Source organism: Lygodium microphyllum, chromosome 11, assembly GCF_053477565.2.
Source record: "Lygodium microphyllum isolate KBCC chromosome 11, Lygodium_microphyllum_v1.1.10, whole genome shotgun sequence".
NCBI classification, from domain to species: Eukaryota; Viridiplantae; Streptophyta; class Polypodiopsida; order Schizaeales; family Lygodiaceae; genus Lygodium; species Lygodium microphyllum.
This window is the reverse complement of record NC_141145.1, coordinates 80705074-80730770: the sequence shown is the minus strand read 5'-3', so window position 1 is coordinate 80730770 and position 25697 is coordinate 80705074. Positions and strand designations below refer to the sequence as shown.

The window sequence follows — 25697 nt, the reverse complement described above, 5'->3', positions numbered from 1 at the left end:
GTTAGATCTCCTCCTTCAAATCACCATTGAGGAAAGCGGACTTCACATCCAACTGGTAAACAGGCCATCTCCTATGGCCAGCCAAGGTAAGAACAGCTCTAATGGTTGCCATACGAGCTGTGGGGACAAAAGTGTCATGACAGTCAATCCCTGGCCGCTGTGCAAAACCTTTAGCAACAAGGCGAGCCTTGTGCTTATCCAAAGAACCGTCGCTAAGGTATTTGGTCTTGAAGACCCACTTGACGCTAATCACCTTCTTATTCGGGGGGCGAGGCACGAGTGACCAAGTGCCATTCCTCTCAATAGCCTCCAACTCGGCTTCCATAGCTTTCTTCCATGGTGCGGACTGCAAAGCCTCTTTCACGGAGGTGGGCTCTCGATCCTGCATAACATGGGTCATCAAACAATAGTTAGAGCAAACAAGCTCCGTAGAATGTGCCTGGTGCCTACGTGACCGCCGCGGACCATCCTGTGGTCCCCACTCCTCAGGAACCCCCTCGATCCCTGAATCACGGAGTGTGTCACGAGCCCAACGAGAAGGAGGTCGAACCTCCCCTCGTCTCTCTCCATCAACAGAAAGACTCTGGAATATCCACCGGTGATAACTCCTCAGGGGTGACCGGTGGAACAATAGACTCTGTGTCAGAAATAGAATCATAATCAAAAGGCATGGGCTCCAATGGAACTGTAGAAGGAGCCCAACTCTCCCCTGGATCTCCAAGAACGGGATGTTCCTCACCCGTTGATAGAGCCGGAACCTCAACAAACCGCACATCGCGGCTAGTGTACACATCCCGCTTGACGGGATCATACAATTGATAGCCTTGGGACTGGGAGTTGTAGCCAAAAAATACCTATCTTCGGGAAGCTGCTTCAAATTTATCACGGTGAGCCTTGGGAATGTGAACATAGGCATCACACCCAAAGACCCTGAAGTAAGAAGCATCTGGCTTCGTCCCAAAGTAAGCCTCAAACGGGGTCATCCCTTCCATGGCCGAAGTAGGGGATAGATTAAGGATGTGGACTGCAGTAGCCACAGCCTCGGCCCACAGAACCTGAGGGGTCTGTCGGTGCTCCATCATGGTGCGTGCCATCTCGATCACACTGCGGTTCTTCCGTTCAAGAATGCCATTTTCTTGAGGAGTGTTGGTATTGGCAAACTCCTGGTGAATTCCTTTATCTGTACAAAACCGAGCAAACTCATTAGAAACAAATTCACCGCCCTTGTCGGATCGCGAGGTCTTCAACTTCCGGCCCGATCGGTTCTCCTCAAAGAGAAGCCAATCCTTGAAGTGTGAGAAAGCTTCTGACTTTAATGCCAAAAAATAGGCCCATGTCATCCTGCTGTAGTCATCCATGATCAGCATGAAGTACGAGCTCCCACGCAAGGACTCATTCCTCATAGGGCCACATAGATCCGTAGATACAAGCTCCATCGGTGAAGTAGATCGCCGCGAAGCTGTGTGGGGAATGGCATCCCTATGCTGCTTCCCCCGAATGCAGGAGACACATGGCTGCTGGCTCACCACTATATCCGGCAACCCTCGAACAAGCTGTCCACGTGACGCCCTCCGAAGATAATCATAGTTCAGGTGACCAAACTGAGCATGCCATAACTCTGACTGTGACTGAGAGGTAAGAAGAAGAGTAGAGAGGGCGGTGGAAGACTTCAGTTTATAAATGCCGTTCTCCTCATATCCGGATGAGAGAACCTTCCTTGATCCACGATCAAGGACTCGCACCGTAGTACTGTCAAACTCCACCAAAAGGCCAAGGGAGCAAATCTTATGAACTAAAAGGAGATGGTACCCTAGGCCTGGTACATGTAAAACCTCTGAGGTATGGGTACCACCTCGTCCATCGGGAATAAGCTGCATCTTATCCCGACTTGCAATAGATACTGAAGAGCTGTCTCCAATGAGAATCTGCCCACGCGAGGGTCGCAACTAGGCAACACCATCTGATGAAGGAGTCATGTGCCGTGAGGCACCACTATCAACGATCCACTCTCGAGCTTGGGGAGCTGTCATCCCAGCATCAGAAGCATTCGGTGAAGCGTCCTCAATGACAGCTAGATGAAGAAATGCAGCTGATGAGGGTGCAGCCACCGCTCCAGAATCCTTGGTGTCCTTCTTGTTGGTGTCCTTATTGTCTTTGGCAGGGCAATCCTTCTTCCAATGGCCAGTCTTTCCACAAATATGGCATGTGGAGTCTTTGTCCTTGTCCTTCTCCTTGTCCTTCTTGGACTTGTTATCCCCCTTCTTCTTCTTTTGGTTCTTCCCCTTCTTCTGAGAGGCTTGACCTGTCAGCGCCTCCGACTTGGAAGCATTCTGTCCCTTTAACTGTTCCTCTTGGTCCAAGACCATAGGAACCAACTCTTCCCACCGAAGAGTAGACTCTCGCCCCGAAGCAATAAGGGCAGAGTGAAATGTACCGAATCGTGGCGGCAACTGGGACAAAAGTGTGATCGCCATGTCTTCGGAGGAAATCGGCTTCCCCGCATTCTGAACCTGCATCTGAAGCTGCCTTAGCTTGTAAATGTGCTCCCGCAGCGAAGAAGACTTGTTTACGGACAAGGTCCGCATCTGTACCTCCAAAGAAACCCGCTTCATAGGGGTCATCCGATTGTACATCTGATCAAGCTCCAGCCATATCTCTCGAGCCACCGTCAAGTGCTCGATGTGAGCGATCACGGCTGTAGTACATGATAGAAAGAGAAAGGAACGAATCCTGGCATTCAGTTTGTCCCAATGAGACTGAGCCTTGGCCAACTCCGCACGAGCATCGGAAGAGAGTTTGGACTCATCTCTTACCGAGGGCCGATCGATCTCCTCCTGTACGAGCTCCGCCAAATCATAGGACTCAAGGATGACCAACATCATGACGCGCCAAATGCGGTAGTTGTCGCCGTCGAGCTTCTGATCTGCAGGAAGAGCCAGTAAGACAGGCACCTTCCTGTCCATAATCGACTGGAACTCCAAGTCAATCTCTGTAGACATCTTCACCTGTAAGGCCTTCACAAACGCAAAAGCAGCCCCCTCTGACTGGGAAAACTCAGCCTGCTAAGGCTCTTCCGCGTCCTGAACCTTCTTCACCCGCCGGAGGCGATGAAAAAGCAAAACCTGCACTTGTAGGCTGAAAACTCAAACTTCCTCTGCGTCAAACAGCAGTAAACAGCAGCAAATCCACCACCTGGACTCCTTTCCTGCGCGCCCACACTCGCTTCAGCCTTGTTCCAAGGTGCAGCCCTCCTGTCTGCCCTTAAATGCAAAAAACGCAAATTTGTGTCGCGATGGAAACTCCTCTTCAGGTTGATTCTGCGCTCGGTCAGCCCTCTAACACTGCTCTGATACCATGTCAGAGTGCAGCGGTGCGGAAGCGTAGGACTGAGAGAGAGAGAACGCAGAGATAGAAGAGAGAGAAAGAGACAGTGGAAGATGAAGATCTGCTGTATAAAGTGTGCTGAATACAAAGATATGCAGATATATACACGGGCGCAGTGCGCTGGACTGCGTGTCTCCACCTCGACGATGCAACCTGCTGTTCACCTCGAAGTCCGCTGCAGTCTGCACTGTCTCCTGTCTGAAATCTGCGAACAGAGACGGAATCTGTGCGTGTCACTGGTCTATAATCTGCGAGCAGAGAAGTGTAGGAGACTGCTGGAGATGTCGGCTATTTATAGCCAAAATCTGGACAAAACAGGGTGCCAGAAATACCCTGTCGGCTGCATTAAATGCAGCCGACTGCCTGCACAGGTCGGACTGCCACTTGGCAGTCCGACTGCACACTGTCTGACTGGTCACTGCAACACCTAACTGACTGAACCTGGCTATGATCTCTAACACTTCTAATGCAAGACAGCCTCTAAAAATGAATTGCCAGCAATAAATAATGGCGTAAGTAAAAAATTCTATTGTTCTGTCCACAAATTGATCATTGTCCATCCACAATTTAATGTGCTAAGTCCTTTGAACTTGAAAGTTTTTCTAACTTTCATTAACCTTAGTCTAGGCATTAAATGTTTGATTTTCTCTAGCCCAAATGACACCTTAAGTTACTTCCAAGTGCCCATTTAATGCATAGGACCAAGATTGTCACTAGTACCAGCATAATTTGTAACAACTTTTGCAAATATCCCCCACTACCAACTTGGGTTTTGGACTCACTGTACCCAAAATAATGTGCATTGGACTCGTGCACAACTTAATTATTCCAAGGCAAAGCGATAAAAGTACACTTCCCCATGACTGGGGGAATGCCCATAACATTTCCTATAGGAGTTGGGCGATGTCCTATAGGAGAATTTTGGGCATTTGTCCGACCACCAAAATAAAATATATTTTTCTTTAAAGCAATTCCTTTTGGGGCTGTTTTTTGGAGTAAATTAGACTATTGGCATGCCTCTCTCTCTCTCTCTCTCTCATGCGTGCATGTGCAGGAAAACGGTCTGAAGTCAATCTGCTGTACACCCACACTCCAGTCTGTTGCTTTTCAGACACACCCACATCCACACCCACACTCCAGTCTGTTGCTTTTCAGATTTGCAGCCATGCCAGAGCCCACCCACCCATATTGGGAAGTCCACAGTATTATGCTCAATAATGTATCTCCAGCTGGGTGTGGTATAAAATATTTTTTGTCAATTGGTGACTTATGGTTAGCAAATCAATCTTTATGCGTTTACCCAAATATTTGAAATAGAAAATATGTATTTAGTTACATTTTTGAAGTAAAAATTGTGTATATAATCAACATACCCCTATTGCATACTTGGTGTGCTCGAGGACATGCACCAAATGCATGGTACCTAACATACCTGATCACCTTGTTCTCCTAGGATTTTTGCTGCTGCATTCCCCCCTTTCTGCCCATGCTCAGGTCTGTTCTTGCTCTTCTTGGCCTGCAGGCTTGTATGGCTCAAAATTGGTGGTTCTTGGCCAGCAACACATACACACCTCTATGTAGCAACTTTGGTAAAATTTGAGCTACCCCATCTGTCTATATGTGCTGGCATTTTTTCAGCCTGCTCTTCTTTAGGCTTGGAGCTTCCCATCCCCTAGCATGTGTGTTTCGTCAATCCACATCCCCTTGCCATTTCTTCTATAAAGATTGGTAATTATGATGGAGTGTTAGGACTGGTAGGATTGACAAGATTGAGAGGTGGACTACAATGAGCATGACATCTCCCCATCTATCTGGTCCTTTTCATCCCCTTTAAAAATGTCTATTGTCTCTCTCTCTCTCTCTCTCATGGCACCTATCATCTAGGTGCTTGTATCAAATCTTCCCCATGCTTAGAAATTGGATGGTAACAACTATTTCATTTGTGGTTGGAAGTTTGAGGCCATCCTCAACAATCTTTGGGAGTTTGTTACTTCCCCATTCTATGGCCTGATATGGACTTCAAGACAAGTTCTTTTGTAGATTTGATTGCTCTTTTGGATTGGCTTAAATGTCATGTCTAAATATTTTTTTTGTTGAACTATAAGGATGTAGTTCTCGTGCACATTCAACACATTCAGTGAAGCTTTTGAGATATGAACTAGACTATCAATGCTCTTTCAGTTGAAGACCTTTACACAAGATGATCCTCAAGATATGGTTTGAGACTGTCCAACGTATTGGTAAAGCTTTTGAGATTTGGATTAGATTATCAAAGCCCTTCATGAGAAGACCTTTGAAAATAGAAAGACCCTTAGGATGTTGAGATAGCTTTGCCTTTGGTTTTCCAATTGTGAAGGATTGCATCAACAAGACAGTAGATCGAGGATGAGGACAAACCATTTGGTGAGAGAGCATAGCTATAATTGCCCCATCACATCTACCCTCACCAAATATCATTTTTGCTATGCTAGCCTTTTCAAATCTTGTGTGGGACACCACCTTCAAGGTATTGATAACTGCGGTTTTGCATTGTATGGTCTTATAAGGAAATGGATGATATAGGGATAGTTAAATGTGATTTTTGCAGATTATTTGTTTGAAAGAAGAAGACCAAAGAAGAAGAAAGAGAAGGAAATCAAAACAGAGTCACTATTTAACTTTGAGTTTGACATAGAATAAAGATGAAAGGGGTTTTCCAAGTGTCCTCATTGTATGAAGGTCTCACATCCGAACGTGAAATGCTAGAAGAAATGGTTTTGTCCTCATCTAGGTGTGAACTATTGAGCAAACGAAGCTATAACTTCTTTCACACTTGCTTTCATTGAGGTAGGATAGTATGTGGGCTAGTAGAAACCGACTTTAAAATTCACCTAGTGTTTGCAAATAGTTATGATGATAATGTAACTATGAGTAATATATCTATGACAAACAATGTATAGCGTTTTTAAAAGGATTATGTTGATTATTTCTAATAGTCGCTATAAAGGTAGCTCTTGCTTTAAATGCTTGAGGCTTATATCATAAATTGATCCTCAGCAGTGGTCTTTCGAGCCCTTTGAATAAGCTACTATATAGGGTTAGTATAGCCTAACAAGAGCGTATTATCAACCAAGCATATGAGTTGTTGGAAAAGGGTTGATTTAGTCCAACTCATCTCCTTTTTATTGATTAGTGTTTTAGTATAGAAAAATGATGATTCATGGTGTATGTGCATTGACTATGAGGCCTTGAATAAGATCACGATGGAGAATTGCTTCGATTCTTAGGATTGATGAAATTGTAGAAAAGCTGTAGTGGTCTACAATTTTGGTGGTATTGACTTCAAAAGTGGTTACTGTCAGATTTACATTGGGCTTGCTCATGGGTCTAAGATAGCCTTTTGCACATTTTTTGGGTTGTATGGGTTTTTTGGTGGTATGAACTTCAAAAGTGGTTACTAACAGATTCATATTGGGCTTGCGTACTTGCATTATGGGTTCGACTCTTCGACCATACAAAGCATTTGTGGGTGCATTCTTTGATTACATGATTTTTTATTTAAAGAATGAGAAAGAACAATAAAAAATACTTGGCTATTATGTTTAATAAGTTGAACAAGCATCAAGTTGGTCATTGACGACAAAAAGAGAGTTTCTCTTATATGAAATTTATTTGTTGGGACACATTATGTAGGCTAATGGTGTACTTATGGATCCTCCTAAAGTTTTTGCTATTTGTACATGGCTATACTTAAAAAGGCGATTCTTTGAGCAATTTCTTGGGGTTATGATAGTTTATTGATTGCTTTGCTAAAATTGCATCTCCATTATAATAGAAAAGTATACTATTTAGATGGACAAGGGGAAGTTTTAGCATTTAAGAAGTTGAAGGAGAAGTTGACTTCATGCTTAATACTTATTCTACTAGACCTTAGGAAGTAGTTTGTGGTGTAGCATGATGCATGTGGTAATAGCATTGGGGTTGCTTTGATGCAAGATGGACATGTGGTTGCTTGTGCAGGTTGTGTTCTTGATCATGCTTAAAAAAGTTGGAAGTTTTTGAAAAATATTTACTTGTTATAATTTGTGTATTCTATACAAGGAAGCACTATCTTTTAGGGTAGATTCATTATGCAAACTCATCATTGTACATTATGATATTTTCTTACATAAACAATATATGTAATAACCATACGAGATGGATGAACTTTCTTTCAAGGTGTCATTTTTAGATTATGTATATAGATTGTACGAAAAATGTAGTGGTTGATGCTTCTTGAGTTAAATTTTTGTAGTTACCATGGGTATCACATAGAATTAGATATCATAAAAGAGTAGGTCACTATCGATTGACTTTGAAAATGCTTATGATCAACTTTGCAATGGCTAAAGGCATGAGCATCATATGCTTTATGATGAATTTATCATGATTCATGGATGATTGTCTCAGAAAGTAGTTGGGGCCAAAGGTAATGAGTGGGAGGGCCTTACTTCTTTGTATGTAAGGCATTGAGGGATTGAGACAACAATTAAGGCAGTGGAACATTTTTTTCTTTTAACTAGCTTTTAGATATGATGGTAGAGTAGTTTGTGCACACATGCATCGTATGTTACAAGGTTCAGTATGACAAGTAAAAGGTTTGAGAGTTATACCCTTTGCCCATTTGTGACAAGCATAGATACAACACATTGTAATGTATTTTATATTTAATGGAAATGATATCTAATTGTCATGAACATTTCAATTGTTGGAGATCAACTTTGGGTTTCTTGTAATTGCCATGAACCTTTTAATTGTTAGTAATATAGGAATAGTTGATTGTTGTCCCATATTGAGATCGATAAAAAGGTGTTTGAATCATATGCATTTCAATGCAGTTATAAATGCTACCTTGTATTTAGCCTCATAGTTAGATGTGTTTATTGTAGATTGCTTCTAGCTTAGCCAATAAATGCAGGAATCAATTATCATTAATGGACACTTTGAATCAAGTATCACTAGTAGATGCTAAGGTGTTAAAACTAGTCAATCACTTTTCATGAATACATGCAAGTAAAATTGTTACTAGGATAGAAGAGATGTAATCATTGAGTGCCTTCAAGATAGAAAAATATACAAATTTCTTCTTGTCAATACTTAGTGTAAGGGCTGTGCATAAAGCTGTGAGTGCATAATGGAAGAGAGACGAACACAGAGTTACCAATGGAAGAGAAACAGAAAAAAAAAAAAAAAACATCAAGGACAAAAGAGACCGAAGTCATAATGTGCAGTAGATTTGCTTGGAAGGTTGAACACAATGGTGAAGTGAGTAGTCCTTACACGTCGCCCAAGGTATCATTGAGCGTATAGGATTAGGTTGATGGTAGGAGCTAGCATTGGATGATAGAGGAGTATCCTTGAATATTAGATTGTGTTGAAATTTGCAAAGAATGAATATGTGAATAACCAATTAAATATGGAGAGCAACTATAAATTGTTGAAATATACAAAAACTAGCAAACTGTCACTTGTAGAGATTGAAAATATTGTTCAACTAGTCAATAACAAATAAAAATTTGTTCATCTAGTCGATAACAAATAATAAAGAACTAGTCCATTGTGGCTAGTGTGAACGTAATCTAGACTCACTAAAAAAGAAATGCAATGAGTTGGAAAATTACTAGCTAGTATGCACACTCCTAAATTTGATTGAAAAAAAATGCATGCTCAACAAAGAGTTGCCTTCTTTGTTAAAACACATGATAGATTGAGTGTCATAGCTCTTAATGTCCTCATTTGACTTGAGACTAAGGCTCATAGGTAGGAGATAATTATGCAAGATACTTGAGTACTAACAAAAGAATGCTAATTGAGAAATCCCAACTTGAATATTTGATTGAGTATTGGATAAATACAATTAGATATTCGATCACCTACAAATAGAGAGAAGAGTCAAATAAATATATTGCGTTTTGGAGTATAAATGTTTTGTATGTCTTAATGGTAGTAAAGATAGGATTGTTATTTTTCTGTACTTAAGGAGTTGTTCAACATGTTAAGATTGTTGCAAAGTAAAACCCTCATCAATTGGAGTGAACCATGTACCAAGATAGTAGTGCAAACGGTTAGATTTGTGACATCAAATGCATATTCCCAATTTAGGCTTCAAGGTTGCAACATGAATCTTATGGGATCTAGTTAATAGCATGCTATCCACATAAAGAATGGGAATCAATAGAGCATCTCCATTCCTATGGACATATAGTGTGCTTTCAGTGAGTGTTATTGAAATTAGAAATAATTATGTGAGCATGTATTTTCTCACACTGTCATAGGTGCATGTTTCAAACCATATTGAGCCTTATGTTATTGGCATGGCTTGCTCTTAGACCTTGTTTGAACAAAGCTACGATATTGAGTGACATAACTCCTTAATATGTAAATCACATTAAGAAAGGTATTTTTCAAATCCAATTGATGTATATGTTAATTAAAATGGGCAGCCAAAGTAATAACACAACCAATGGGCAATTAAAGCAAGCAAGGTGTCTAATTGATGTATATGCCAATCAAAATGGGCAGTCAAAGCAATAACATGAATTTTGCCAATCTAGCCCTCTCAAATGATAGCCCTTATATGGTGAATAACATTATAAGTGATGGTTTGATTAAGAGGCCAAATATTGGATGATTATTTTTCATGCAAAAGCAGTTGATTTTACTGTTGTATTCCTTAACAATAATTGTAATTCACAAATTTTCGATACATCTTACTTAAGTAGAGTCAATAAATGGTCAAACATATCCATCAAATCAACAAATGGTTGATTTTTGCAATCAAGACATGTTTGGCATGTATTTTTTGTAAATAAACACATCTCTACTCATAAAAAGTATTGCTTGTAGAGGGCGAATACAAATGGTATCCTTTTCTCTCTATACTCTAACCAATGAAAACATATTTAATAGCTTTATCTCGAAGGTTATGTATCAAGGCACATGCTAAATAATCAAAGATAGGCATATGGGTCATCATTGGTTTACAACTATGCTAAGCCTCATGAGGTGTATGATCACTCAATGCTTTGGTGGGGCTTCGATTCAAAACATATATATTGCACACATAATAGCATAATGTCAAAGTTTTGATAGGAGCTTATAGTGTGCAAGTATGCAACATGGTATCTCCACGAGAATCTTGGGTCTTTATTTTAGCCACACCATTTTGTTGAGGTGTATAAGGCATGGTATATTAATGTTTAATACCCCATTCAACCAAACAATTCACATGTGACTTAATTTGACAATATGCACTCATTGAAATATGGCATACATATGTAGGTATTTTTGTAAGCATGGTTGTGTGCAATCACTCCAATTAATATAATAATAATGTGCTTCCTCATTATGCATTATTAATGTAGCTTTGCACACATGATGAGCTTTGTGAAAGTATAGTCTCTCAACATCGTGTAAGTATACATAATATGTTTGAATGTGGATCATGTGCATAGACATCTAAAGCATCATATTTAGTTAGGTGTAGATACTTTATAGTTGTGAAGGGTTATGCCTAACACAATAGGGGATCTAGTATGTTGATAGTTTTTGCATCTACCTCACATATAAACATCATTTGGCATGTTGTTGCATTGGCTATACATTATTGTTGAAATGTGTGTTAGTTACGCATGATAAATTTGTTTATTAATGGTAACTTTCAATCTTCAAAGCTATTGCCTTGTACTTTTAATATGCTCTTTACTACACTTGATCAATTTATTTATGCAGTAAAGATATAGCAAGATTATGTAGCAAATGGAATAGATCGGGAATTCCGAAGGAGACTTGTTTTTTTAATGCATGTAAGTTTATGGCTTCTTCTATAGAATATGGTTGTTATGTATGTAAGTTTATGGCTACTTGTATAGAACATGGTATGCATCTTGATATTTATGACCTAGATTATATTCTAGCTGATGGATCCCTAATCGTTGGACGTCTTCTTTACATATATTCCATTGGGCTAGATGTGTACCATAGGTGAGTATGGTTATGCATAGCCTAGGCTCAAAGCATTGGCAACTTAAAAGGCATGTATTTGCATGATACTCATTCATAACTATATTCTTTTATGATTCTAATTGTGCTTGTTATAATAGTTATATGGATATATAACTCGAATCCTTTTATGATTTTTAAGCTGTGATTATTGTTCGATAAGTTAAGATATACGTCATCATCAGTATGAGGTCCTATACATTGTCCACCAAAATATTTCATGTCCTACAACTAAATTGTAGTTATCTTTAGCCTTATGCTTAGGTGGGTTAAGAATGAAATTTTGTATATCATTCTTGTACCATGTACCACTCTTAAAATAAACAATTTATATCTATTTTTTGTTGCAACATTATAAAATTTCATGCCAAACTTTTGATATATGAGAATATACCACTATATTACCACACATGCAAAGAAGTAAAGTTAAAATTGGAATCTTAAGTAACTTCCATAAAGTTGAGTTTGTAGACTTGTAAAGATATGTTTGTTTTGCCAACATGCACATTCACAACCTAGGATTAGATATTGACTTTCAAGTATCCCATAATGCACATTCACAACCTAGGATTAGATATTGACTTTCAAGTATTCCATAATGCAAATACTTTTTTTCAAACCCACATGTGAGAAAATATGTGTCATATCATAAACCACAAGCAGTTCACCAAGAATAAGGGTATTTGCTCATTGCTTTTGCACACAATAAGTCTACAATATCTTGACACTCCTCAAGGATTATGATTGCTATGACTATGAGATCTTGAAACCTTGAGCTTAGAGATTCAAGTGTGACAATGCTCTAAGTTTTAGAATATCAATTATTCCTCATTGATACATGGACTTATCTTGAGGTAATAACTTGTTGACTTTGGGTTGTATTTAAACAATCTCTCTTTCGTCTCATTCTCAAGAGGTCTAAATTTTGAAGGGTTTTGAGAGGCATGTCTCTCAACGAGTTTAAGATCTAAAGAAGTGGAACTTTTTGTATATAAACATTTCCTTGTCATGACAATTTAACGCCATATTGGGAAATATGGTAATTTCCCACAAGCTTAGGACATGTGGTCGAATCTTTGGATTTGTCATAACTTGAACACTATAACTCCAAATCGAGCACTCTATAGCTCAATAGATTTTATTTTTTAAGTGCTTTCCAATGATAGGTCACATCATACACTTTTAAGAAACTTATGGGCATGTTAGAACTTACTAATATTGTGTTATTTGGTAAATGATTATAGAAAAGGAGTGGGACTTAGGGTACATTTGCAACATATGTTTGCCAAACTATTCAAAGAAGAATGATATGTTACCCTTGATAATGCATTGAACACCATGTAGGGATATTTGTCATGAATACAATCAAGTTTAGCCATGCAAACCAACAGGGATAAGAGTTATGTGGGAAGGTGCAGACACAATCTTAAAAATGTGTTTGAAATTGTCCATGCATATTTGATTAGAATGTTATTTCTTATGCTTCATAGGGATTCTCTCTAGAGAAGACTCTCATTCCATATGAATAGCTTATTTCAAAAATATATGTACTCAACAAGGAGGCATTGCAAACTGCCAACAATAAAGAGAGAAAAACACACGTGTCTCTCTATCATGGGCCCCAATAGATATCAAGTCCTCTTCTTTGTTGTGTTGTGTAGGGCATTGGGATTAGTAGGCCTCATTGGGCTAAAGGTGCTTTGGTTAACCACGTTCTAATGTGATGGGTTATAGGTTTACATCATGACAAGGCTTCTTTATATATTTACAAACACGATGTTCTTAATTCTAGAAACTCTCATAGTGTGTTTGTTTTGGTGCATATCAACAAGTCCAAGCTTGAAGAATCGAGACTTTGAAATGTTCATTTTGGTCATTTTTCTTTTGTCCATTTTTATATAGCTAGACACACATATAGTGATATAAAGAAGTAATTCATCTATTGATACATAAACAAGTTGTTTGCTATCAAACTATTATACAACATCAACACTATATAAATAAAGAATTTATCTATTGACACATAAATGAGTTGTTTGTCAAATTATAATACAATATCAATATACTATGTTAGGTAGCCTAAGAAGATTAAAATCGGTAAGCCCAAGGAATCCACTAGGGTTTACCGTATGGTACCATGTGAGTGTAAGGGAGGGGGGTTATATAAGGGAAGAAAGGTACATTTTATAAGGTAAGGTCCCTTAAATAGGGGGTAAAGAAGGGGTATTTTCATATATTTCTTGCATGCAGGTAACGCCTCCTTATTATTATTAGTGCATCCCTCGTGTCGGTAACTCTACAATAATAGCTAAGGTCAATAAGGTTGAGAAGAAAGATGTAGAGGAGGAGGTCGAGACAACAATAAAGCTAGAGATTAAGGAGAAAATATTGTGAAGGTGGAACTGGGGTGAAGATGGAATCGGTTGGTATCATGGAGGCCAATGTTATGGTTAGATGTTTTCAATCCTTTTTCGATCATCTATAGATTGAGGGATGTATAAATCTTAAGGTGGTGCAAGGACTACACTAGCAAATCAAGGAGTTGAAAGTATAGATTGGTGGATTGGAGCAGGAATTATGGGTTAAGGTTGAAAATGTTTGCAATTGAAGAAGGAGAATGATGTACTATTGCAATATAATTCAAAGATTAGGGGTTTAGGCAAATTGTGTAGTGAAGATTAGGGGTTTAGGCAAATTGTGTAGTGAATAGATTGAAGAGCTTGCAACCAAGGTCTTGAAAGAGGTGGAATCTTTGGCGGAGCAAGTAATTATATTGAGGGTAGAAAATGAAATGACAATGAAGAGGCTTACACCATTGTTGTAGATAGAGAAGTAGGTACTATCATACATGGACATAAAAATAGATAAAGTAGTAATCATGGGTGCCGAGTTGCAAGAGATGAGGCAAAATTTTATGCACGAGGTTTCACAAACTTGGGAAATATTACATCTTGGTTAGAAATTGTAGTGCAAAGCCAATATGGGATTTTGAAAGGATCATTTAATTCTAAGGGAATGGAGGAGTTGATGAAGGAAAAGGTAGAGTTGTAGTAGCAAGATGTTGGAGGTGGAGTTAAAATATTAGGAAGTCTAGGAGAAATTGGAATAGATTAATGTATTGAAGAGGGAGACTAAATAATGAGTGGCAAAGATGATACTAGAGTGATGAGGAGCTATAGTGATTCTTGAGGTGCTAAATGAGATGAAGAAGATGACTTTTGGATGTGTGAAAGTGCACGAGTTAAGAAGTTAGGGATTGCAAAAGGAGGCTTGTTCAAGGGTTTAGGAACTACTAGAAGGGCAGAAGAGTTCTAGCTCGTAGAAGGTGTGGGTTAGAATCCCATACTCTGGGTCTACTACTTAGTTCATTTAATTAGTTTCCATCATTAGGTAGGGCTTAACTGTTAGTTTGTAGCCATAGTTGCATATAGTTTAGATCAAGGGATGTTAGTAGGTTTGGGTCTTTGGTTTCACAAGACAAACCACTAGGTAGAACTTAGTGTTAGGCCCAAAATTGCTACACCTTTGCCCACTAGCATGATTAAACTAAGTGCATAGGACTAACCATTAGTTAATTAGAAAAAGGCACACCTTTTGGTATCAAGAGCAATGTTCCACACTCTTGCCTTTTGGGAGTTCAGAGAATGCATTGCATGTGAGAAAATCTATTAGAACTATCATGTGCATTGTCTTGATGAATTCTATTATTTGATTTTGGTGAAATGTATAAGATGTTATTGGACATCGTGTGGATAATGTTTCAGGTTTTTAGGCATGCTATCTTTTGTGGTGTGTTTTCAACGTGGTAAAATAGGCAAAAATATCTCTAGTTGCGCATGCCATTTCTTTCACACATTTCATATAATTGTTGAGCCTACATAATCCATGATATAGTGAACCAAATGTAATAATTGTATCACCACATTATAGATCATGAACCATGTATTTGTCCTCCATAAACTTGAAGATCAAGCTAACCGTGAAATGTATAGAAATTGATAGCAAATTCTTTTTCATCTCTAGCTCATAGAAAGCATTTGTAAGTGTGAAAGTACTACCACTAGCAACAATCAATACAATTTCACAAACTCCTTTTACAGGATAAGAGGAGTTGTTGGCACATATGATAATAGTAACCTTAGGGGTAGACTTAAGAGAAGTAAACATCATAAGTGTCATCATTATAATACCATATATCTAAATCCATAATAGACATGCAAGAATCATGTAGGGAAGAATCATAAGTACATTATATGCTAAATCCCTAGTCTTTACCATGTCTCACATTTACATACTTTAAAATTAGAAAGAGAGGCATTTGCACTCACCATATTATCCTCTTTCTTCTTAACGTCTTTCGCACCCAATTTAAGACAAATCCTTAACGACATGATTCTTGCCTTGTAAAAGCTTTGGTAGCTTGTACTATCCTTTTTCTTCTCATCCTTATCAATATTTTTCCTTGATATAGTAACTTCAATATCCTTTGCTATAATTTTTCTTCACATCTTTATTAAGCTCTAAATATTTGTAGTTTTTAACTTACTAGTAGAAACAATAGCTTTTCATTGACTTTTTTGAGTAGGCATAAGAGCTTGATCTCCAACATGTACAATGGATCTACTTCACTAAATTGTTCTTCTTGAAGCAAAATAGGAACTAGTCCATTAAATGATAAAGCATTGGGATTGTCTTTCATCAATAAATACATAGTTAACACAAAACTCTTATAAGAATCAGGAACATAGCTATTGTACAAATTAAAAATTTGGGAAAATCTCTTATATAGCGATTAACTATTCCTCAAGATATTTGATCTTTATCAAACAACTATCCATAGAGTCACCTTCATTTATATATTCACTCTATAGTTGCTTATGTAGATAAATACTTGTCTATAGACTCACCTTCATCTATTTATTCACTCTCTAGTTTCTTACATAGATAAGCAATAAGGGCCTTATCTCTTCCTTGATGTAAACATACAAGTGTATTCTAAGCCTCTTTAGCTCCCTTGCATGAGCCAATATGTGGGATCATGGTATGCTATTAGGTACTTTTCATAGATAATGCAATAAAGGCATGGGCATCCATATCTCTTCAATTGTAGCAAATTTGCTTAGGAGCAAGTGGTGGAGCTGTAGGATTAAATGAATAGAACCATAAATTTTCATTGATAATGCAATAAAGGCACGAGCCTTTGTATCTCTCCCATTGCAGCAAATTTGTTTAGGAGTAGGTGGTGGTGCTGTAGGATTAAGAGGAGTAGTACCAAAACTTGCAATATCCTCAATCCTCAATAGCATGTGTTTCTATTACACTTGTAGCTTGCAGAACTACAACATGATGTACTTGAATTCCATACACAATGTAATTCCAAAGCCCTTTTGCAATAATACATGATGTATCATATAAGACATAATGGATAGTTGGTTCCATCCAACTTGTCCTCAATAATCAACATATGGGATATATCATTATGGCTAGACCCATGACTATTGGTTGTACTTGATGTAAAAGTTGCATGTGTAGAGTGAGATTTGTACAAGACCAATGTCAAAATAGGCTACAGAAGCCCTTACTTATAGAAATGACTACTCTAAATTTTTTTGCAAAAAAGGATGATACAATCTGTACAACAATGGTGGCAATAATACAAATGGAGCTTAAAATAAACTATAATCATAAATTTGGTGACACTAATCCCATACTAAGAAACCATAATCATAAATCCAGTGTTGTTAGGCGCATGTGGAGTATCCCCCATACTAGTACAAATGGAGCCTAAAATAAATGAGAAATAAACCCTAATGAGGCTAGGTCTATATGTCAGGCTACTCCCCTCAATACTACTTGACCTATGAGTACTCATCGAATCTTGTCCCAATCGAAGGAGATGAACTAGACAATCTTCATGACTTTGTCCAAGTGGTTAAAGCTTGGTTTGATACACATATTTGGATTTAGGATTGTAGAAATGCACATACAACTTGGAGACGAATAAGCTTGAGAGCACACAACAGAAAGTATGTTGAGAGGTATCAATGTAGAAGATTTACAAGGCTAAATTTGCTCTAGGATGAATGGGCATATATACAAGGTGGCTAGGAGAAGAAGACGTCTTAGTGAGGGAAAAAAGTGCCATGCCAAATGTACATCACTACCAAAGTATGATAAGAGAAGGGAAACATACATACATATGATAAGTTTGGTGAAGAAAGGCTTTTGAGATTTGCCATATAAGAGATCCACTAGTCTTTAAAGGACATTATAGATATAGATTGTCCTCTAAAGAGTTTAATGTCCAACACGGAGTTACTATGAAGGATGAAAGTGGATAAAACGCAATACAGAATGCTATTAGGTTGTAATCGTCATGGATTCACATCTGGGCTAAACAAGCAAGCTTGAGTATATATCATATAAAAACAGGCTTCCATTGAAAGTTAACCTTTTGTAAGTTAGCTTCTGATGGTGCACGAAAGACTAACTTGGAGTGGAGCTATATTTGTACACCATATATACCACATACATGGTGCGCTTGGTTAGCCATGAGGTGCTCACACATGATCAAGAGAGTAAAAGATGACGTAGTTGGGCAGGACAGCTCGGTCGTCGTAGAGGACGAGCTCGTCGTAGTTGAGGACGGGCCCGGGGACTCCTTGGACGGAGTGGAAACCGGGGGGAGGACTACTGAGGTGGGTGAGGTTTTGGGTGGACCGGTACATGCGTCCCGCGAGGACCTTGGTGACCAGCATGACCTTGACGTCGTCGTCGTCGTCGTCGTCGTCGGATTTATTCATCCGGACGTAGTCGTTGGCTTTGCTGGATGTTGCGGAAACGTAGATCCCTCTGCCGTATCGCTGGAATCGCGACACGCGGCACTTTGCAGTCCGGAAGCCGTCCTTCAGGATCCCGCATAGCCCGCAGCCGTCGATGGAGCATAGCAGGTCGCGATCCCATGACCCCCTGCCGGCTCCTGAATGGAGGCGGCCCAGTTCGCACTTGACCGCCGTGCCGTGGAAGCGCTGCAGCTCGTTGCCGTCCTTGAGCACCCGGCGCCTCGCGTCCAGTTGTGCTTCCTCCTCCTCTGGGTCCAGCTGCTTGATCTGCGCCATCTGATTCTTCACCTCCGCCCTGTACCCCTCGTACTTCCCCCTCCTCCACCCCGTGTTGTTCACCTTGAATATCTTATGTACCTGCACAGGCGGCGGAGCCGTTGCTGTTGCCCCTCGCTTCCATGCCGTCTTGAATTTGGCGGCAACGTGACACCAAGCTTCCGTGCTGTGCTCATCCAGCGTGTTGAAAGTTATCTCTGTCACTGGAATACGTTATCGTGTAGGAGGTCAGTCATCAGTACCAGATTGCAGTAGATCGTTGCCACAGAGAGAGAGAGAGAGAGAGAGAGAGAGAGAGAGAGAGAGATTAATCCTGTAGCTAGAAACAATTAATTCTCAGCGATCGGCATTAATTCTCTAGCTGAAAGCTATGATCGCTCGACACGAATCCTCTAGCTAAGAACAATTAGTGCTAAGCGATCGGTATTAATCCTAGACTAGGTAAATGGTACGAATCTTCTCTCTCTCTCTCTCTCATCTCTCTCAGAAAAAGATCCGACACTAACCTGCTTTGCAATTGGGGCAGAGAGAGAGAGAGAGAGATTAATCCTGTAGCTAGAAACAATTAATTCTCAGAGATCGACATTAATTCTCCTAGCTAGCTGAAAGCTATGATCGCTCGACACGAATCCCCTAGCTAAGAACAATTAGTGCTAAGCGATCGGTATTAATCCTAGACTAGGTAAATGCTACGAATCTTCTCTCTCTCTCTCTCTCTCCCTCTCTCTCTCTCTCTCTCTCTCAGAAAAAGATCTGACACTAACCTGCTTTGCAATTGGGGCACAGAGAGAGAGAGAGAGAGAGAGAACGGCATACAAGGATGCGCGCAAGTGAAGTGCTTCTCCAGCGCATGCGAGCTGCTGAATTCCTCCACACACTGTGAGCACTGTCGAATGTTGGATCCAGGAGGTGGCATGCGGCACCGTGAGACACGCGTGTGGTAGGCCGAGTCCCACTGATGCTGGTGAAGCGCGTCGAAATCGTTGAAGCTGCGGCCGCAGTCATCGCAGGAAACCTTCTTCATAATCTCCTCATCATATGCACGCCCCGTCGACGTGCCACTGATCGCCAGGGCAGCTATCAATTGATCGCTGAGAATTTCACTAATATTGCGACTAATTATAGATTCCAACGTCTGCTGGAGCGGCGAGGAGACAGAAGCGGGATTTCTAGGCAGGCTATGGCCGGTATCCCTGCAATGCTGCTCAAGAGCGGGCTTGGTGTCGAAGGAGCGCCCGCACGTGCGGCACCGATCTGCATCAGTCATCGCCGCACGAACCTGAGTAGCTGCGCGATGATTACAAGTAGCACCAGTACATGCATGCGAATCTGCAAAGTGCTGACGCATCGCAGCCTTGCTTGGGAAGGAACGGTTGCAACCGGAGTGCTTGCAGCTAACCCTCGTCATTTCAAGTGCTTGTGAGGGAACGAGTGCTCGTCAATTGCTCGCTCTCTGTGTGCTTCGGGCGCTTCACTCAGTTGCGAGCCTCGTCAATTGCTTGCTCGCTCACTCGCGCTCGCTCTCTCTCTCTCTCTCTCTCTCTCTCTCTCTCTCTGTGGAGCTCTCTGTGTGAGCGTGCGCTTCACTCTCATTTGCGAGCCATAGGATAAAGAGGCCAAGAAAGTAGGCCCTCCAAAAGGAAAACACACCCTATCCCAATTGAGTAACAATTTCACAAGAAAAATATGGTTTTTAAAGCCATTTAATAATATAATATAATTTTAAAAAAAGTATAAATGAGTTTAATTTAAGTCAAATAATTGAGTCATGTAAATTTTTTTATATTTTAGATGTTGTAAAACTTTAAAGCAATGCATTTTCAAGTGTCACTTTATTGGCCTCTTAGTGCCCCTCTTTTATGAACCTTTCATTTGTAACTAAGACTATTTGATAAAAATATCAAAATATCTTAATATTTTTCTTTGAGCTCTATATAATATAAATAGTTTGACCATTAAAAAATATTTATACAACTCACTTGGAAAAAAAATTATAATAAAAGATTGTTAGATGATAATCTATTGGCCCCTTTACCTTATGTATTTAGACACCATCTTGACTTGACTTGACTTGACTGTAGCTCGATGGTTAGAAAGATTCCCACATTAACATTGGAAATCTCTAGGCCCGTTAAATAAAAACTAATTAACAACAGTTGCAATATTACACATGCTTTCATTTATGATTGATGATCATATTTCTTTTCTAGAAAATAAGTTATTTCATCTAACCTAAACCACTCTACCATGATCCCATTGGCTATGTCAACTCAAGCTTTGAATTGATAGTTCAGTTCCACGAAACTTTACACTTGATAAGTTCTCATTTATGTATATTTTTAAATAAAATTATAATGTGTAATATATGTATTTAAGTAAAGTAATGACACATTATCACCTCATAGAGGGGTTTTTAGGTATGCTTAAATAGGCTTCAAAACTCTCTCTCTCTCTCTCTCTCTCTCTCTCTCTTTTGCAAGCATGCTAGACATATGGTAATTCTTAGAATTCATCACTTGGTTGCAACTTGTAAGCAAAGGTTTCAAAATAAAACTAAGTCATGTTTAAAAATTATAGTGTGGATATGTCCATTTTTGGGACCACTACATGAAGTAGGCTATATTTCAAAGTAGGATTTCAACATGTAATAAATTTTCTACTCACCACATAAAGGAAAATACATTTCATAGTACGATTTTGTCATTTCACCAGCACCACTGAAGAGGAAAGGAAAGAGAAGGAGCAAAGAAAAGTAATCATAGAAAGAGGCCGCAAGAATCGAAACAAAAGTCTCAAGAAAAAAACTCAAAGAAACACCTTTTAAAGCTTGGAACATATATACTATTATAAGGTTAACATATAACATTTCTTTGTGGTAACTTTTTCAAGGTTAGAAGTATATTTAGGATATGTGTCCATTTAATTGTAAAGACATAATCTAAATATAAATAAACATATTTAATATTATTAAGATATTTGCTTATTTAGATACAAAATCTTATGCACACATATATAACTTATAAAATATGTCTAGTATATCTCTATATAACAAAAGACAAATAAATATAGCGGAAGGATTTAACGTCTTGATCCTTGCTTGTTGCCACTAGTCCTACTATATTATATATGGAATAGGAACAAAATCCCATGAAATTGAGGAAGACAATGAAGATGGAGGCGAGAATTTAAAGTGCAGTGGTGTTGCCTAAGAGAGAGCACAAAATCCTTCTTAAACAATGCAAGAAGCTCTAAATATTTTGTAAGCAACACGTTAAGTTGTCATAAGAAGGGGTAGAAGTTGCAACTAACCCTCCATTCTCTTGGCATGGTCATGAAGAAAAGTCAATAAGTACAAATTTCAATATCCATAGAGTAGTAGTTCATGTCAAAATGTTTTTTCTAAAGTGCACAAACTTTCTTTTCTTCTTGCATGCCATATTTTGATGCTTATATTGTCAAGATTGTGGGAGAGAAGGAAGGAGTCTCGCTTGAAGCTTTCTTGCTTGCACAATGGGGGAAGTCACACAAGGGTGGAGGCTGAAAACAGTTTTCCTCTTCTTAGTTGTGTAAGCCAAAAGAACTCTAGTACAAAGAAATAGAAGAACCCTATGTATGGGTCTCAAACCAAACACAACTAACTAAGGTGGCATACTAACTGAGCCACGAACTAGAGTAGATAAGGATAGCTATCATGTAGCTATTATTCATCGGCGGTGTACCAACCGCGTCTGCAACTGACAAGTCGGTGACATAAGTACTCAACGGTCACCCTGGCGTATCACGAGTGGAGCTCGATATCTCAACACTCCCCCTCGAGCTCAATCCCAATTCCCGCACACCAAGCAGGTCTCTGAACTTGCGCAGCTTCTCTGCGCCCAATGCCTTCGTGAATATGTCAGCTACCTGATCCTCTGTGCTGACATAAACTAGATCAATAAGACCTAGTAAAACCCTCTCTCGCACATAGTGATAATGCACCTCAATGTGCTTTGTTCTAGCATGATAGACTGGGTTATTTGCCAAGTGTATACTACTCATGTTGTCACAATAAATGACAACTGGCCCATCTGTAGACTGATGCATATCATAAAGTAGCTTATGCAACCAAGCTACCTCACATGCAGCCATTGCTGCACCCCTGTACTCCGCCTCTGTGCTCGACAAGGCAACTGTAGGCTGTTTCTTGCTGCTCCAAGTGACTGCAGCACTCCCGAAAGAGAACACATATCCACTGGTAGATCGTCTATCAGAAATGCTACCAGCCCAATCAGCATCAGTGTATCCATGCAACTGTATCTGAACCCCAGTCTCATAAAATAGTCCATACTGCAATGTGGACTTCACATACCTGAGTATGCGTCTAGCCGCATCCAAATGCGGTTTCCTTGGAGCCTGCATAAACTGACTTACCAATCCAACAACATAGCTCAAATCTGGCCTGGTAATAGTCATATAAATCAAACTTCCTACTATGCGTCTGTACATAGTAGGGTCTTCTAGAAGCTCACCTGCATCTGTGCTCAGCTTCACATTCTGCTCCAAAGGAACTGAAATAGGCTTACAGCCTGTCATCCCATATTTGGACAGCATGTCCAATCCATACTGCCTCTGCAAGAGCTGTATCCCACTTGGTGATCTAATCACCTCAATGCCCAAGAAATAACGCAGCTCTCCCAAATCCTTCATCTCAAACTTCTGCTTCAATAGCATTTTCACATGAAGGATATCTTCATCACTGTCACCTGTCATAATCAAATCATCAACATAAATGACAAGTAGCATAATACCTTTCTCTGTTTTTCTCACATAAAGTGAGAAATCTGCCTTGGAAATCTGAAAGCCAATAGTGACAAGATACTGTCCTATCTTGTCAGACCATGCTCTAGGTGCTTGCTTCAAGCCATACAAGGCTTTCTTCAACCTGCAAACAAACTCAGGATGAACAGCATGCACATAACCTGGTGGCTGCTCCATATAGACCTCTTCTTGCAAATCACCATGCAAGAAGGCATTCTTTACATCCATCTGATGTAAAGACCATCCCTTTGATGCAGCCATAGCAATGACTGCTCTTACTGTTGCCATCCTTGCAACTGGACTGAATGTTTCTTCATAGTCAATGCCATATGTTTGTGCATACCCCTTGACTACTAATCTTGCCTTGTATCTGTTCACAGAACCATCTGCATTGTGCTTCACCTTATAAACCCACTTACAGCCAATTGCATTCTTACCTTTAGGCAAAGGTACTAACTCCCATGTAGCATTTGCTTCCAAGGCATCCATTTCTTCATCCATGGCTTTCTCCCATTTTTCCTTTCCCATGGCTTGCTCAAAAGATGTGGGTTCTGGTTCCTGTATCACTTTGACCATATATGCATAGTGAATGGCTGTAAATCCATCATATTTCAGCCTATCCACAGGATACCTAGCTCTCGTAGACCTGCGCAAAGTAGGTTCACTCCCAGGTGCTCTCAAAACATCCCTGGTCTTCCTTACTCTAGGTGTAACAATAGAAGGGATACCCAACTCATCATCAATGCTCTGTTCTGAGCCACTGGATTCACCATCCACATAAGAGTGACCTGCATTCACATCAAACATGGGCTGATCAACCTTCTCTTTTCCTTTTCGTGATACCTGCATACCACTATCTGCATTGCTTTGAGAAGATTCTCCTGATCTCAATCTGCCTGTCCATGGCGAAGAATGTGAACCATTGCTAGAGGACGCTCCAGGTCCACTAATATTTTGTGACTGCTGCTGTGAATTCTGTGCAGCATTACCATTTTGTGCATCTACATCATCAATCACATTTACTGGTTTATACCAGCTACTCATCTCATCAAAAACAACATCTCTGCTCACTGTAAACTTACGAGTAGAAGGGTTATAGCATCTATACCCTTTTTGCTGCAGAGAGTAACCAATAAAGATGCACTTCTCAGCTTTTGGATCCAACTTGGATCTCAGCTCATCTGGCACATGTACATAGGCAATGCAACCAAAAATTTTCAAATGAGAAATATCTGGTTTCCTACCAGTATACCTCTCCTCTGGAGTCATTCCATGTATTGCTGCAGTGGGAGTCCTGTTCATTATGTAGACTGCTGTAGCAACTGCTTCAGCCCAATAAAAATCTGGCAAGTCTTTTTCATTGAGCATGGCACGAGATACCTCTCCAATATGCCTGTTTTTCCTTTCTGCAATTTCATTTTGTTGTGGGGTATAACTGCATGAATATTGCTGCTTTATGCCATGCTCCTGCAAGAACTTTGCAAACTCATTTGAGAGGTACTCTCCCCCTCCATCTGACCTTAGGCATTTTATTTGCAGACCTGTTTCTTTTTCAGCCATAGCTTTAAGAGTTTTGAAATGCCCAAAAACTTCACTTTTCTTTTTCATAAAATACACCCAAACTTTTCTGCTATAGTCATCAATAAAAGTGACAAAATAATGACAGCCTCCAAGAGATGCAGCTTTAGTAGTCCACACATCAGAGTGGATTAATTCCAATGGCTTCTCACTCTCTTGAACATGTCTAGGAAATGGTTTCCTTGCCTGTTTTCCAAACTGACAGGCTTCACATACCTTATGCATTTCTGCAACCTTGAATTTTGGCAATCCTGCAACAATATTTTGGGCCTGCATTGATTTAAGTCGCTGTACATTAACATGACCAATGCGTTTATGCCAGATATCAATATCTGCAACTACACCGGTCCCATGTGCAAACATTGCTGCACTCAATTCAGACATGTCTGCATCCAATGTAAACATTCTGCCCTTCTTCTTTCCTTTTGCTATCAAGCGACCTTTATTTTTCATATCCTCAACAAAGCATCCATGAGGATTAAATCTGACCTGCAAGCCCTGCTCAACCATTTGACCAACAGAAACCAGATTCTTGGTGATATTCGGAACATGAAATACATCGGAGAGGTATTTCTTTTTCCCATCCTGCATAGACAAAGGTATTTTTCCAATCTGCACAATAGGATGTGCAGTATCATCACCAGTCTCCACAAATCCTGGTTTTTCCATTTTCCTTGCATCCTCCATCCATTCTGCATGACCTGTCATGTGGTTTGACGCACCTGAGTCAACATACCATACATCGTTGCTTTCTTCTGCACTTGTCACAGAATTGTTCATGTGCTGCACCATAAACAGATG

The 25697-nt window shown here is 39.7% G+C and overlaps 2 protein-coding genes across 5 annotated transcripts in view; one reads left to right on the top strand and one right to left on the bottom strand.

Moving 5' to 3' along the window:
- The window catches only part of LOC148029016 (uncharacterized), a 47299-nt gene extending 39719 nt beyond the window's left edge, over window positions 1-7580 (top strand). Inside the window, exon 2 of one of the 4 annotated variants that reach the window (XM_087687789.1) lies at window positions 7384-7580. The gene's annotated coding sequence lies outside the window, so the exon portion shown is untranslated. The other 3 variants (XM_087687791.1, XM_087687792.1, XM_087687793.1) reach the window with 3 other exon arrangements.
- A 10157-nt stretch (window positions 7581-17737) lies between these two features.
- LOC148029015 (uncharacterized) lies at window positions 17738-20119 on the bottom strand. The gene is made up of 2 exons (XM_087687787.1): window positions 19338-20119; window positions 17738-18724 (listed from the first exon to the last, which is right to left on the bottom strand). The coding sequence occupies exons 1-2, from the start codon at window positions 19927-19929 to the stop codon at window positions 17964-17966; spliced, it is 1353 nt and encodes a 450-aa protein (XP_087543913.1). The 5' UTR covers window positions 19930-20119; the 3' UTR covers window positions 17738-17963.
- Window positions 20120-25697: the final 5578 nt, after the last annotated feature.

What these genes read in the sequence shown, in the direction of transcription:
- LOC148029015 (XM_087687787.1), bottom strand. Translation starts at nt 19,929, where the DNA reads ATGACGAGGGTTAGCTGCAAGCACTCCGGTTGCAACCGTTCCTTCCCA. An exon ending in CTTCACTTGCGCGCATCCTT is followed by an intron (nt 18,725 to 19,337) that starts GTATGCCGTTCT and finishes AACGTATTCCAG; the next exon opens with TGACAGAGATAACTTTCAAC.